The sequence below is a fragment of the Camelus ferus genome, chromosome 1 (assembly GCF_009834535.1).
Source record: "Camelus ferus isolate YT-003-E chromosome 1, BCGSAC_Cfer_1.0, whole genome shotgun sequence".
Taxonomy (NCBI): Eukaryota; Metazoa; Chordata; class Mammalia; order Artiodactyla; family Camelidae; genus Camelus; species Camelus ferus.
In genome coordinates this window covers 73,707,214-73,721,199 of record NC_045696.1, presented here as the reverse complement: position 1 = coordinate 73,721,199, position 13,986 = coordinate 73,707,214, and the positions used below count along the sequence as shown (strand labels likewise).

Below are 13,986 nucleotides of genomic sequence, written 5' to 3'. Positions count from 1 at the left end.
TGCATTTAGTATGGTTGGGACATTTTAAAACATAAATTCACTAGGAACACAGTTACACTTTACCTAATAACAGCCCCAGATCGCAGCCTCTTTTATTGGTAGGGAGTATAGCTTGATCTCTAGGCTTTAGGAAGACAAAAAAAATATATGTAAGATTTACACTTTTTTGTTTTGATTATAGGAAGTAGAACAGCTAAGAATGGAACGCCTACAGATTGATGAACAGCTACGACAGATTGGTATGGGTTTCAGACCTTCTTCCACCAGAGGGCCTGAAAAAGAGAAAGGATATGCCACTGATGAAAGTACCGTCTCTTCTGTACAAGGTTCTAGGTCTTATAGTGGAAGAGGCAGAGGTCGTCGGGGCCCTAATTACACCTCCGGTTATGGTAATAAAACATTTTTTTTGGGGGTAATACTAGTTGAGGTGCTCCAGTACATTTTGCTTATTATTATTTAGTTCATCACTTTTTGACTTTGAGGGCAGGAGATGATTCTGAGGTCTATGTCTTAATAGTTGTGACAGCATACTCTGTATTAATGACAGTAAAAGATATGTAGTGTTCAAGTAGCAGTGTAATGAAATGAAATGTTTTTGTTAAGTTTATAGCTCATGATCATGTTTATTCTAAATATTTAGAATAAATATGTATGCAGCTTGTTTTCCACATATTTCCCTCATACAGTTGTATACAATTTCCATTAAAAACCTTGTGATGGTAGTGATACTACTAGGATTTATCTTTTGCCTAGCCTCTAGGAAAAGTGAACATGAAATTATGCTAATCACTGTGCCTAGACTGCATGTAGCAAATACGTACTAGTTTTAAAAGTACACTTTATTGGTTCATTTGGCTGTTTTGAATATTAATATCTCACATATGGAATACGTGTCATATAGCATTTCAATATTATGAGGGCTTTAAAAGTGAGGAACTAATTAACATTTTATAAATAAACATTTTTCTAAAGTACATTCACTGAGGATGGGGCCTGACTCATGTAGGAACAGGCCGGTGGACAGTTGATGAACATTGATTCTCTAATCCTAAATTTCTTACTTATTCTTCTTCAGCTTTGGAGTTCTTCCATTTTTCTACATTTGGACTTGGATCTTAGCTGTGACCTGATTTTTTTCCTCCCTTCTCTCTTCTCTACTCCTCTTTGCTCATCCTAACTGCTGTGGGAAAATATTTGCATACACCTATTCCAGAATAGAAGGCATTTAGGGAAAGTAGAAGTACATGAAGGGTTACAATGTGCAGATTCCACATCCACATTTCATGTTTGACTGAAGTCATCTACCAGTGCTAGAGTTATATAGTAAATCTGTGCTATCTTGCATTTGTTGTAGAGTTGAAGAGTTAATTTTCCCTTCCACCCTTTTCATTATTTTAAATTTAACCCTCTGTTGAAACCTGAAAGGTAAAATTCCAGTAAATGTGTCTGTATGTGAAGGACTGAGAATTGGAAAATACTGCATTCCTGAAAACACATTTAATACAAAAGACAGCCAGTAATTAAATAGAAATTGAGTACATACTGAATGATTTTAGGGGTATACGTTACTAGTACAAATAATCAGATTTGGCTTTTCAGGTGATGAATTATTGAAGAATTTTATAAGCCTCTGGGGAGACCACTTACTGATGAGAGGTCACTCTGGCAAAATGCTTTGTTGACAGAAGATAATAAATGAGAATGGGAGGGGATTATTTGGAGTGAAGAAAGCTATATAAATTGTTCAGTAGATGGCACTCTTACCTCTGAATCTTTACAGACTAGTAACATTGTATTTTTTGAAATAACTGTTGAACTTAAGTGGGCTCCAGAGAAATAAAAATCATTTGAATTTGATTATAGGTGTTCTTGTGCACTTAATAGCAGAAGTATTTTTAGGTGATGATATATATAAGCTATTTTTCTCAATATAACATCTCTGAAGTTGCTATGTCTTATAATGGATGATGTCTTAGAACTTTAACTGGCAGTATTTTCTTGAATGGCACACAGAGTACTATGATTTATAATGGATGGCATGTTGGATTTGGTGAAATACGACGTTAGCATACATATTCATTGAAAAGGATGTGAACCATCTTCATAAGGTGATTTTAGAAGTTTACAGGAAAATATGGTTTAAAATTCTGTTTAAAACATTTCTATCTTTTGGAGTCTTTAAGATTGAATCAGCTTCATGAGTCATTTTTAACATCCCCCCCCCCACCTTTTTTGATTCATGAACTTACATTTTACAAAATTGAGAGATTGGAATGATTGCAATGATTTCAACAGAGTATTTGTTTTCTGTTGCTTCTGTAACAAATTCAGAGGCTTGAACAACACAAATTTATTGTCTTTCAGTTGTAGGTCAGAAATCTGATAGGAGTCTCAGTCTAAGAGTTGGCATGTATGTATTCCGTTTTGGAAGCTCTTGGGGAACATCTGTTCCCTTGACATTTCCAGCTTCTAGAGGCCACCTTCATTCCTTGGCTTATGCCTCTCCATCCCCACTTCATCCATCTTATAAGCCTGTAACTATGAAGAATCCTTATGCTGTTATTTCTCTGGTTCTCTGTAGCTGGGAGTGGTTCACAGATACCCATGTGATTAGTTTGACCTTACCAAGATAATCCCCCCATCTCAATATCCTTAACCTTAATTAATCTGTATAGTTCCTTTTGCCATCTCAAAATTGGCTAAGGGTTGTTTAATATTAAGAAAGTGGAGCACTACTCAGTTTATTAGCTCTTTCTGTTTTTTTGTGTTTTTGACCTTAATAGCTGTCTTTATCTACTGAAATCTGTTTATGAGTTAGACACCTTCTTTAAGTATCTTGAATACTAGATTTAGGTTAAACTTAAAGAGTTTCTTTGCTTTGATGCTGAGTTAAATACACTGTATTTCTAAAGAGAATTCAATAGGAACTTTTGTTAAAATCTTTAAAAATTACTCAACTACCTTCAAATTGGTTATGTTTTCAGGCAGGGTATATATGTGTGTAATTTTTTTTTTTTAGCTTCTTATGAAATGATAAATTGCCCTTACTTCCACTAAACCATGACATCAGTTAATGAAGTTTTTTTGTCATTTGGAAAAATAAGTGTTTTGGGAGAACATTTCTTAACAAAGACTCCTATGTGAATAATAGAAGCTTGCTGTGGTTTTCCTGAAATGTACTTCTAATTTGCTACTGAATCCATTCTTACATAATTGACTAGCTACATCCATATTTAATGGCATATGGAGGGAAAAAAAGATGGACTGAGTTATCTTTAAAGGAGAAAGAAAGTTGGTAGGCTTCTTCACTTGTTAAACTTTACATTTTGTTCCCTGTACCTTAGTACTTACAACTTTGTGCATCTGAAAATCTTTTGGTTTGCTTTTATCATCAATGACTGTGGCGTTAATATAGGGTATTTTTAGCTTATCATGTAGTCATTCACGTTTGGAGTTTAGCAAAGGAACTTCAAAATCAGGCAGCAAATTCATTTATCAAGAGGAAATTGATAATGCACATTGCTAGGCTTCTGGGGGCATTTAGAGGTTTAAGACAGAGCTCTACCCTTTAAATATATTACAGACCAAGTGGGAAGTAAATCCAAACGGAGAAAGATAGAAAACAGCACATGACAGTACAGCATGATAGATGCACATTACTTTTAAGGAAGTAAGTGGAGAGGTCTGTTCACAGTTAAATTGATCTGAAGTTAAAGACATTGAACTGGGCTTTGAAGGACATATATTTGAATGTATAGATTTCCCATACTATCGGAAAGTAGAGTGTTCCTTTGCAACCTATTTTAAGCTGAAATGGCATAATGTGAAGAAGCAGTTACCTTAGGACACATCTTGCTAATAGATGCACAAAATAAATTGAGATAAAGCATAGATGTTCACAAAGTTCAAAGCTATGGCGGCTTGATGCTGAGATGCTGAGGTTTAGTTCCCTAGGAAGGATCTGGGCAGTGCCACTTTCACTGGGGTGCTCGCTGCATCTATGATGGCTTACTCTAAAACAAATACTGAACGCTATTTTCTCTTTGTGCCTTTTTTTTTTTTTCCTGGAAGTGAAAATCTTTGGATTTCTTTTGGTTGGTGAAAACAGGTACTAATATAGGTCTTTTATGAAAGCAAAGTGGTGTGTAGTGAACTTTTGAAAAGCAGATTACCTGTATGATACAAGAGAAGGATGGAAGAAGTACCATCCCAGGACTAACAAAGAATAAAAGTAGGGAAAAGTATGATAGTGATTGGCTCATATAAATCTGACACTTTAATTGTGATATAATGATACTGTAGGCTTTTATGGAGTCTTTGCAGTGTTTACATTTTTAAAAGGTCACTGTTAAATTAACTCATTGGTATGTTAGAAATAGTGTAAACTTTTAAAGTGAATCTGAATGTTTGTCTCACTGGTAATGGCTTCAAATTTAAAGTCTCTTCTCAGAATAACCATCTAAAATTTGTTCAGTGATTTCACATACGGTATTCTTCTAATTGAAGACATTATTATGCTTAAAACATACTGTTATTTTATATACACTCCCATCTTATGACCATCAATTATAAGAAATACTTGATTTCAGAGATGTTAAATGTGGGGGAAAAAAGTGCTGCCTAGAATCAGTGAAGTAATGGTAGAAGACACTATACAACTAAATTATTAATTTTTATAAATATAATTAAACTTGCTTTTAAATATTGGATTATGGTTATTTTTATTATGCTAACAATTTGTTAAAAACCTAAAAATGGGCAAAAAATTTTTTGGTATTCCTTAATAAAGTGCATTTTCATACTGTATTAAATGTTTTGTATGTTTTCTGTAAAATTTTATTGACTTTCTGCACATCTAGACAATTTTTAGTCTGACTCTGGTAGGTGTTACATTACTAGTATATAATATAAACACTTCATTATTTCTTAGTTAACAAATTGCAAATTTATTTTTATTTTCCTTTTTTCAGAGCAGCCAGTCAGTAGGGTTAAACAGTGAATTGTAGGAAATAATTATGAATGATTTTACTTTGTTTTTTATAGAATTATAATTGGCTCATGTTCTCTTCTTTCCCAAGGTACAAACTCTGAGCTGTCTAATCCATCTGAAACAGAATCAGAGCGTAAAGACGAGCTGAGTGATTGGTCATTGGCAGGAGAAGATGATCGAGAGAGCCGGCATCAGCGTGACAGCAGGAGACGCCCAGGAGGAAGAGGCAGAAGTGTTTCAGGGGGTCGAGGTCGTGGTGGACCACGTGGTGGCAAATCGTCCATCAGTTCTGGTAGTCTTTTATGTACTATGTCAGCATCCTTTTTTTGTAAACAGTATAACTTTATACAAGTTAATTTGTTTCCCAGGGCCACCCAGTTTTGGAAGTTCATGTTTCCACTTTTTACTGACTGAGGAAAATAGTGGAACGTATGTACACATAGCAGTATAAGGAAAAGCCCTATAGAGTGTTTCTCAGTGAGGTTTTAGCTAGAATATTCAGGTCAGAGTAACTTTAGTTGGCTGATTCTCTGTTTCATTGGTCAGATGTTTTATCCATTCAGTTTTTGGGGGCTTAGGTGATTAGAATTTTTTTTCCGCTTAGAATTTTTGGGTTATGTATTTCTGTTTGCCAGACAGACCCAGAGAATTCTAATGCACACAGAGCTCTAAATACTTTTGTATACTTAGTATTGAAAATTAACTGAAAAACATTTTTTGCTATACTCTGTACCACTTGGGGAACAGGGAAAAACTGGGAAATCACCTTCTTTAAAACTTTCTTTTAAATGTTTGAGGAATTGACCTTTAAAGAGAAGTGTTCAGAAGACTGAGATTTGAGGTGTATAACCAACCAGCTTTTGCTTATATCTTTCTGAAAGCTGAAATGCTATAACTTAAATGGAATTGGTAGGAGTTGGACAGAATGTTCTTGCTTAGCAATGTGCTGGGGGGAGAATTGTTAAGGGATATATGGACTAGATTCTATCAGGGATGTAACCTTAACATATTATTATCTGGCACTTTTAAGAAAACCACTCTTTTCTTAATGTTACAATGTACATCCTATGAAAGTTTATATAGTATTTTAAATGTTATAGAACATACGTATATGTAATTACATATAACCAAACATGCTTACAAATTACCAGAAAACTTGTTCCTAGCATGTTTTTTTAGAGATGTTTAAAAAGGTACTCTTTAGTTCCACTGATATTCTTTAAATCCTAAACTTAGTTTATAGCCTTTAAGGGAAATAGTTTATAAATTTTAGTACATTGCTGTTACCGAGGTTTATAAAATTAATAGTATGCCGAATTACAAAATAAATGTACTTTACATAGTGTTTATGATTAATGGATAAACTTAGTGTCTTTTGTAAAGATGCTAGCTTGCTAGCTGTTACCAAAGGAAACTTAGGAAAAATCGTGATTAGGTGAATTTCTTCTATAATTTGATTGGTGGAGGCAGTAAATGCACATAGGTAAGATGGGTAATTTTTTTCTTTTGAACTGTATCTTAAAACCTTTCTTTTCCCATTCTCACCCCACCTTACCCCACCTTCGCTCTTTGTTTTCTAGAGATGGGAATACTAGTCAACATTCATTTCCATATTTTCCTATAACCAGTTAGAATTTCAAACTTCTCAGTGTGCATTTTTGTGTAGACTTGTTTTGCTTGTTTCAGTTCACAGTGGCATTTCTATTATGTCATGGAGTGCAGGTGTTGAGTATTATTTGGAAATAGTTCATCAACATTGGCATGAAGCAGCAGCAGCCACCTTGAACTCATTTATGGAGACAAAAAGCTTTTCTGGGATTAATTCATATTAGCTGATTTGTTTTTCTTCATTTTTTATTTCTCTAGCCTCTGGATAGGATTAGTTAGGAATGTGAATGTAAAAAATATCGTGTTATAATATACTATTTCCTAATACGTTTTCAAAACAGGTCAAAGAGAAATGGTAGAAAGTCAAGGTGTCCTGATCTGCTTTAATTTTTCATCGCCATTTAAAATTTTTTCATACTTGCTATTTTTCAGGTAAAATAGTGATACATAAAACATTTTATCTGAAGACAAGAGTATACTTTTATTGGGGGAAAACTGAAGTTTATCATTAATTGATGTAGTTCAATGTAGATCAAAACATTCCTAATAAATGCAGCTCTCTTAAACGAATATTTCTTGCCTCTGACATGCATATAGTGCTCAAAGATCCAGACAGCAATCCATACAGCTTACTTGATAATACAGAATCAGATCAGACTGCAGACACTGATGCCAGCGAATCTCATCACAGTACTAACCGTCGTAGGCGGTCTCGTAGACGAAGGACTGATGAAGATGCTGTTCTGATGGATGGGATGACTGAATCTGATACAGCTTCAGTTAATGAAAATGGGCTAGGTATGTAAGCACTTAGGGAAAAGACATATATTATTGTATAATATTGTTAATGTATGATGCTTTTTGCAAAAAAAGATCCCAGACATATGCAATTCACAGTGTTTACTTCAGACGAAGTAGATGGCTTTGTGTCTGTCTTAAATGTCTAGTTCTCAGATTTGTATGGCCAATTTTTTTTTGAGACTGGGAGGGTTTATTAAAGTGCCCTTTGATGCCATTAAAACAATATAAATACTCAAACTGCAAGGCTCTGAATAGTCTCACTGTTCATAAACCAAAATTGGGCTTTCATCTTGTCTTTTTAAATATTACTATAAATGACACTAATGAAGGTGTGTATACTGAGTAGGCATTAATTTCCAAAGGGCTAAAATGTCATTAATTTTGGTAAAAACTTAACAGTATTGGAGAGGAAAACTTTATCCCTGAATGATGGTAATTTAAATTAAGTCTTAGAGTTTGTTTAATCAAGAGTTAAAACGCTCTTAATTTCCAGATAATAATTCCATTTTTAATTTAGTTGGAATGCTTAAAACTACAGAAGTATTTTTCCTGTGAGTAATGTGTGTTGTTTATCTTTACTGTTTAATTAAAAGGTTCTCTTTCTCCTTCCTTCAATCTTTAAATGAAAGAAGTTTTTTAGGGTTTTTTTTGTCTTTGTGTGGTTGTTTTTGTTTTTGTTTTTGTTTTTTTTGCCTTGTGTTTTGCTTTGTTTTTGTCAGAATAGTTCATGGTAAACTTTGCAATTACAGATGATAGTGAAAAAAAACCCCAGCGACGCAATCGTAGCCGCAGGCGTCGTTTCAGGGGTCAGGCAGAAGATAGACAGCCAGGTAACTTGAGTGGACCTGTTGACAACACCAGGTCACAAGCATGAAAAAAAAATTGTCATGTGTCTGCTTCCTAAATATATTATACTGACATGTACACATGTGTGCATATACATTCAAGATGTGCATTGCATAAATTGTTTACTCAACTAATAAGACTACTATTAAGAAAATGCATTCTTCCTTCACATATGTTTAGTAACCTGTCTAATTGAACTAATGTTGTGTCTCAGTTTTTTACATTGAAATACTGTTGAGAAGATCATTATTTTGTCCACTTGGCAGAGTCTACACACTTGAGTTGGGGCCTGCCAATGCCAGGGACTATATTATAGATTGTGATTGAGGTTGATTGGCAAAACTGGGCAGCTTTTGCATGGTGCCTGCTTACTATATCTGGATTCAGCACCTCATTTTTGTGGGAATTCTAATACCCACAGTTTAAAAAAAAAAGTATAAATGAGAAAAATACTTGAAAAGTGTCTTTTTCATAATAAGAGGAATGCATGTTATGTTTTTGTTTGTTTATTGTAGTGTGATGCCTTTTCCCTTAAACCTACTAACTATTCAAATTAATAGTACTTACTTAGCTTTAGATTGTTAATTTAAGTAGATACAATTTTTAGTAACTTCAAAGAAACTTGTTTGCTGTTGTCTATACTATTTCGAACATAATTCCATTTCATATGTACAGAGAATCATGCTGTATACCCACAGTGAAGAAATTGTGTTCACCAGAAATAAACCCCTTTTAAACTAATCAATTTTGCATTCTTTCCAAAACAAATTCTTGTGTTTTCCCCAAATAAAGACTGTAAATTCCAGTATCTTTACTATTTTAAGTTTAGTGGTTGTAGAGACATTTGAGAAAACTGGTTAAGGGTATTAGTTCCCACTCTTAAAAAAAAAAAAGTTCATGTTTTAAAAATAGTTGTAAATTTAAAAGGAATTAAATATGGTCAAAATAGAAATTTTCCTAGAAAATGTTTATTATTTTCCCTTCTTTTTGAAAACTTCTCTTTAGTTTTAGAAATATCTTTTAGATGAAGAGATTGTTTTGTTTTTTGAAGTTGGCATAGCAGTGCATAAACTTTCTGGCTATATTTTATAAATAAGATTTAAGCTATAAGTATGGGCTTGATATAGGATAAATTACAACATAATTTATTAACTAGATGGGTGGTGGTTCATCACTAAGTCAAAGGACATAAATAGCAAAGGAAGTAACATGAAAGGGTTTGTTAAAGGAAGAGATTTCTGCATGGTGTTAATCAAAACTTGAATAATTTGGAGTTTTTAATAATTTGACAGTGATTTGTGTTCTGCATTTATTCCTATTTTACTCTGTTCTTTGGAATTACTGCTTTTTCTCTTTAGAATTCAATGCAAGAATGCCTTTCTCAGCCTGCCTATCCCCAGACAAAACACACACACACCAAGATAGGTGGAAAACAAGCACATCATTTTCTCCTTTCTCCTTGCCCCCGGCAGCAGTTATAGGAAGTCAGCTTCCATCTAAAGTTAATGTCAGCATTCTCTGAAATATACAGTTAATTTGTTCTTGTTGCCCTTGGTATAAATTAAGCTGTGAACATTCTTTATTATACTTAGAATGTGCAGTATACTGGTGTCCAGTTCATTAACTTTGAACCTTAGAGGAAATTCTAGAGTCCAAATCATGCTGCACAAATTGCCTTAAATTTTTTTCCTAGATATTGTAAATATTTATTAATTTGCTTTGAACTTTTAAGTAGCTTATATTATAAAGACTGGCTATAAACAGGTGTTTCTTTGAATCAACTGAGGTTATTTTTGTTTTTATTTCCCTTTGGTTGGGGAGGGGCACTGGTAAGTTTTTACCTTTCCAGCTAAGTGCCTCTTAATTGCTAAACTACATCAAAGTATATTTCTCCATGTCTGTACCTAGCGGATGAAGGGGTCTAAGAATTGTCACTGTTGAAACTTAGCAGTACGTGTGTCTATGCAGCAGGGTTTCCAAGTAGCTGAGTTCTCCCAGGTATCACTGAGGGCTGGCACCATGAAAACAATGAATTCATTAACATGTTCTCCAAACTAGAATAATTCCTAGGATGCTTTTGCTCCCATGTACATGGACATAATGATGAAGTGTATTTGATAGTATCTCCCTCCCCAATTTTGGAAACTTATTAAATGTATTTGTAAATTCACTAACAGTGAATTTAAATGATTGAAAAAAACTCCAAAATAAACACACTGAGTTTCTTAGAATTTGGAAGAAAAGAGAATTTTAGACAGGAAACATCTTTAGCAGTGTTTCTAAAGAAGTGTATTTCTCAAGTTGTTTTCTTGAGATTTAAAACATTTAATAGTTCTAGAAAGTTCTTTGCTCTTAATAAAGGTGCTAGCATGTTAATTCTTAAGAAAAATGAATTGTAATACTATCCAGCTTTTTATTGTATCAAAGTGATTTATTTTCATAAAATTTGAACCTGATAGACTAATTCTCCCCATACATAGTGACTTTAAGTTTTAAATTTACTTGAGTTTTACTTGTTACATAAATTACTTGCTCCCATAATTTAAAATACACTGTATTTCACATAGTCAGGATTTTTCCCCCAACAGTTTCTGAGAGAAAAATAATTCTTTGAAAGGAAGAGGGTGATTATTTTGGTATTTCTGAAAATCAGTGAATTCTAACTTGTAAGTCCTTGAAGAGAAAGGATTGAGCTTACAAGAGTGGGTCCAGCCCACTTACAAGTACCTGCAGACCAGAGGTCATTCTCTGCAGTTGGGTTGGCAGTAGGGTGTGAGTTTGGGTTAGTCTTCTCCCTGTATCCCTACTGTCACTGCACACACATAAAAGTTTTCAGTCAGCTTCTTAAAAGATTGAAAGATTGGCAAAATGAGGAAAGGGGGTTGTTACTGAATTCATGGTGGCGCTTTTCCCACCATAATCAATGTCCACATTTTTAGATTGGTATTCTGTCATCTTTAGTTTGCTTGCAGTTTCTTTCTTTCTTTTTTTTTTTTTTAAGATTACTCAGAGTGGTTCCTAGTGTGAAATGTTAAAAAGGAACCATAAAATACCACACTTGGGTATCTTATTTGTACTTTAAAAACATAAAAAACTTAAAAAAAATTGAACAACTAATATCTGAGTAAATCTTACATCTTTGATGAAAATTTCAACTTGAAGCCTGCTACACCATGATTTGCACCAATTTTGCCCCATTCTTCCCCTCTCCCCCCAAAAGTGTAAACACTGTCTGGGGCTTAGAATGCTGCATCTCCTATTCTTGGTTGTGGATTTTTATAACAAATTTAGCCCACAACTGTAGACTCACCAGAAGCAAATGGCTGGATTCTTGTGAAAGAGGACTTTAATGTAGACTTCCTCAGTCTCCAGCTTGAAATTTTTCTATTGTCAGCACTAAATCACAGGCACATTTTTCAAGCTTTGTTTTTGGTTGGAGGTGGTACCCAGCTTAAGAAAATTTTGAAATTGGGTAACCCACCACTAGTTTATTTTAAAAGTAAAATTACTCTTTATCCATAAATAAACTTTAGAAATATTTTTTCAACACCTGTAATTTTTCTCTCATCTTCAACAGTCACAGTTGCAGATTATATTTCTAGAGCTGAGTCTCAGAGCAGACAAAGAAACCTCCCAAGGGAAACTTTGGCTAAAAACAAGAAAGAAATGGTAAGGAGAATTTAACCTGTAGGTCTTTTTTTTTTGTTTTTTGTTTTGGATTTTTGTTTTTGTTTTTTGTTTTGGTTTGTTTTTTGTTTGTTTGTTTTGGTATGGTTTAGTTTTATTTTTACTTCTTAACTTACTGTGTGATCACTTGTTTCCCCAACTAGACGAGTAATATTCTAGTTAAAGAGTACTCTTGTTGTTCTTGGTCCCAGGTAACTGAAGATATGCATGCTTGAACCTGAAATACTTTTCAGTCAGAACTCTAAATAGTATTTGTAAAACTCAGTCTGCCCAAAGATACTGGGCATGGAGACTGTTGGCTTTATTTGGGGGAGCAATAGGCTGTATGTACCTCTTCTCAGTGATGGATTAGACCTTTAAGTTTCACTTCTTTTAAATACTTTAAAGGATTTGATATGTAAATATGAGTTTCAAAAAAAAAAGGTGAGTAAGTAGGTGGTTATTTGCCTTATTTAAGGTATTTACTGTTTATATCTTTTACGTGGTGAGCTCTCCTGTGGTTAAACTGAAATTAGATGCAAGTTTCTGGTAAATAGGTACAGGTTCTTGTGGTTTATGGACCGCTAGGTATTAGATATAAAGAGTTGAAAGACCCAGAGAGGTGGAGTACGTTGTTATTTGTTCTAAATTTTAAGAACCTTTTAATTCTTTGATCCATTGTGGTATATAAAACAAATTATTTATTAGCTAATTAATGTTTATGTAGCTGTTTTCCTCCTCAGCTGTAGATTTCATTTATAAAGAAGTTGAAAAAGTTGTCTCCCTTTGGCAGGCAAAAGATGTGATTGAAGAGCATGGTCCTTCAGAAAAGGCAATAAATGGCCCAACTAGTGCTTCTGGCGATGAAATTTCTAAGCTACAGCGTACTCCAGGAGAAGAAAAGATTAATACCTTAAAAGAAGAAAATACTCAAGAAGCAGCAGTCCTGAATGGTGTTTCATAAACTGAAGAAGTTCCTAGTTTACAGTTCTTTTACATTACATTTTACAATAGTGCTTGTACAAGCTTGCCAAAGATAGAATATGGATCGCCAGTCTTTACATCGCACTTTCAGTTCCTCCATTTGGAATTCAGGAAGGGGAGGGATCCTGAAGAAATCATATGTTAAACATACTTTGACACCTACTGTGTTATAAAATATATCATCAGATGTGCCTTGAGAATAGTATATGTAACATTAAAAAAGTTGCTGGCTATAGGAAATGTTATTTTGTTTTCAAAATATGGCAGAAACGGGGGAGGTGGGTGGGGTGGGATCCCTAACGTAATATTCTTTATGAAAGCATTAGCTGCTTTTGTTACATTTTTAATAATATGCAACCACTTCTTCACCTGAGGAAAACTAGAATGAAATGCAGTCTAAGATATTTTGCACTGAATTGTAATTTCTTCATTAGTTTAGTCTGGAAACTGGTCTGTTTTAATGTGTTTTTAAAATGCTGTATGTAGAAAATCTGCAGACCACTGGAATACATTTGTTAAACTCTCATCTGCAGGGACACTGGGTGATATTGGCAGTGACTGTTCAATGAGGCTTTGTTTGGTTTATTTATTAAAGTGTACAGTATTTAAAAAAAATCAAACATAGCTTTAGTTAAACACTAAGCTGAATTAGTCATGTCCATTCAGACATAACCTGAACTACTGAAAAGATCAATTTCCAGAAGGTTTATTCTGTATAAACTACATGTTAGTCTTCAATAGAGTATCTTTTCCTTTTCTTCCCCAACCCTCCTCCCCCCCTTTTTTTTTCTTTTCTTTTTTTTCCTCTTTTCTTTCTTTTTTTTTTTTTTTTTTTTTTGATTTTGGTTGTTTGATGTGCAATATGTTTTTGTATGCAGGTAGTAAATAAACTTTGATCTACCATTTGCTGATTTTTAACTTTCTAGTTTTTATACCAACTGTTGAAAAGTAGTTGGAGCTACTTAAAAGGCCTAGAATAATATTATGATTGCTTTTGAAGAAGCACTTATACTTGCTTATAAGTAGTATTAAAATATTAGTTGGTCAGTTAATCATTTTGTAATGAATCCTCTGAAATCTTAGTACTTAAA

The 13,986-nt window shown here is 33.8% G+C and overlaps 1 protein-coding gene across 6 annotated transcripts in view; it reads left to right on the top strand.

Moving 5' to 3' along the window:
- The window catches only part of FXR1 (FMR1 autosomal homolog 1), a 57,657-nt gene extending 44,522 nt beyond the window's left edge, over positions 1–13,135 (top strand). The window contains exons 12-18 of one of the 6 annotated variants that reach the window (XM_032483684.1): positions 182–239; positions 327–389; positions 5,079–5,282; positions 7,196–7,396; positions 8,149–8,229; positions 11,823–11,914; positions 12,705–12,875. In XM_032483684.1, coding sequence (XP_032339575.1) covers positions 182–239; positions 327–389; positions 5,079–5,282; positions 7,196–7,396; positions 8,149–8,229; positions 11,823–11,914; positions 12,705–12,875 — 870 coding nt within the window. Of the gene's footprint in view, positions 1–181; positions 390–5,078; positions 5,283–7,195; positions 7,397–8,148; positions 8,230–11,822; positions 11,915–12,704 lie in introns of all 6 variants that reach the window. The other 5 variants (XM_032483691.1, XM_032483670.1, XM_032483674.1 and 2 more) reach the window with 5 other exon arrangements.
- The last annotated feature ends 851 nt before the right edge of the window (positions 13,136–13,986 follow it).